The following is a 1,466-nucleotide window of genomic DNA, read 5'->3' on the forward strand; positions in this document are numbered from 1 at the left end:
TCCATGTGCCCTTCCCCCCTGCCTGTTCCAGGGCGCCTGGGAGCGGTGACAGAGTAGGGAGAGAGGGCGCACAAGGGAGCCTGACCGCCGAGTGCGGGCTTGGGGTTCCGGACACCTGGGCTTGCATTGTCTGCATCCCCATTTCCAGCTCTGTGACCTTGGGTGAGTGACTTGACCTCCCAGGTTCTTCAGCCACCAAATGGGGATTTTAAAAAAATGTGGACTTCTCCAAACACCTCACAGGGTTCCTGAGCAGCTGTGAACCAAAGCTGTGTCACTTAAGCATGCTGGGCACGGTTGCCTCCCCTAGGGACCACCCTTATCCTTGAAAGATCACACCTCAGTGTCTTGGCCCTGCGGCTCCTTGAAACGAACCAAGTGTGCAAGTAGCAGGTTGTGGGGGCAGGAAGGAAGGACCTTCTGTGCGGCTGGCAGTGCCCTTCTCAGAGTGGGAAGGCTGGACCGGAATGGGTAGAAGCAGCAGGAAGTAGAGGAATGGACGCTGCGTTCCCAGAGTCCATAGGTACACGGTGCGGGCAGAGAAGAAAAAGCAGCCTCACCAACGGACAGGTGCCCTCCAGACAGCCTACCCCTCACCTCTTCCGCCAGAGGAGTTTTGAGTAGCAGATGGACGCAGACCGGAGGGCCTAAAAGAAGCTGACTAGGCCCAGCTGCTCCTGGGAGTCGACTCTGGGAGGCTCCGGCTGCCTTTGAGACCACGCATGTCCTGCCGCATCCATACTTGGCGTTCGGTCGCATGCATACGCTCGACTGCGCCACCAAAGTGGTGGCTGCAGGTGGAGTTCCCTGTGGACGGTGGCCCTGTCCTCGGCACAGAGGCAGCTGGGAGCTGAGAAGCAGCAGGCAGGGNAATGGAAGAAGCAGTTTTTTACCCCCAAGGTTCGTCAGGACTACCAAAAACTCAGGAACACGGCAGAGCAGTTCTTGTCCCGAAGCGGCTACTCCGAAGTGAACCTCAGCAAGCTCTTCGCAGATTGCGCCGTGAGGCCCTGAGGGGGCCCGCGAGGCAGGCAGCGGGTGGGCGAGCGAAGGCTCCGGCTTCCGGGTGACCCCATCGCCTCCACCATGGCCCTGACCGCTCCCCCAGCATCGCTTTTCCTTTTGGACTGCATCCCGTGTGTGTCTGTGTGTGTCTGTGTGGCTTGGGACTTACTGAGGTGGGGAGACTGCAACAGTATTTCATCTAACAAGTATCAGCATCGTTAACAACCCTCCATAACGTATCATGTACTGTGGAAACACGACCTAGAGCCGGCTTCGCATTTGGGACTGCATTTCTAGGGCAGAGGTCCCTGAGGGACAAGAACTTAATTGAGAGCGGCTGGAATGCAAGGGACCCCACGCTTTGCCCCAGGGCCATCAGCAGAAGCGCCCCCAGAAAGAGATTTATGAAGCCTGGTAGGAGCGCTAACGTTTTGCCTTTTCACACGCCAATTAAAGGCAGT

At 57.7% G+C, this 1,466-nt stretch overlaps 1 protein-coding gene across 1 annotated transcript in view; it reads left to right on the top strand.

The window, feature by feature from the left end:
* POLA1 (DNA polymerase alpha 1, catalytic subunit) overlaps positions 1 to 1,460 on the top strand; it is a 297,019-nt gene extending 295,559 nt beyond the window's left edge. The window contains 1 exon segment of the mRNA XM_077775065.1: positions 880 to 1,460. Coding sequence (XP_077631191.1) covers positions 880 to 1,014 — 135 coding nt within the window. The 3' untranslated portion in view covers positions 1,015 to 1,460.
* The last annotated feature ends 6 nt before the right edge of the window (positions 1,461 to 1,466 follow it).

This window comes from Crocuta crocuta, unplaced genomic scaffold (genome assembly GCF_008692635.1).
Source record: "Crocuta crocuta isolate KB4526 unplaced genomic scaffold, BGI_CrCroc_1.0 scaffold1468, whole genome shotgun sequence".
NCBI classification, from domain to species: Eukaryota; Metazoa; Chordata; class Mammalia; order Carnivora; family Hyaenidae; genus Crocuta; species Crocuta crocuta.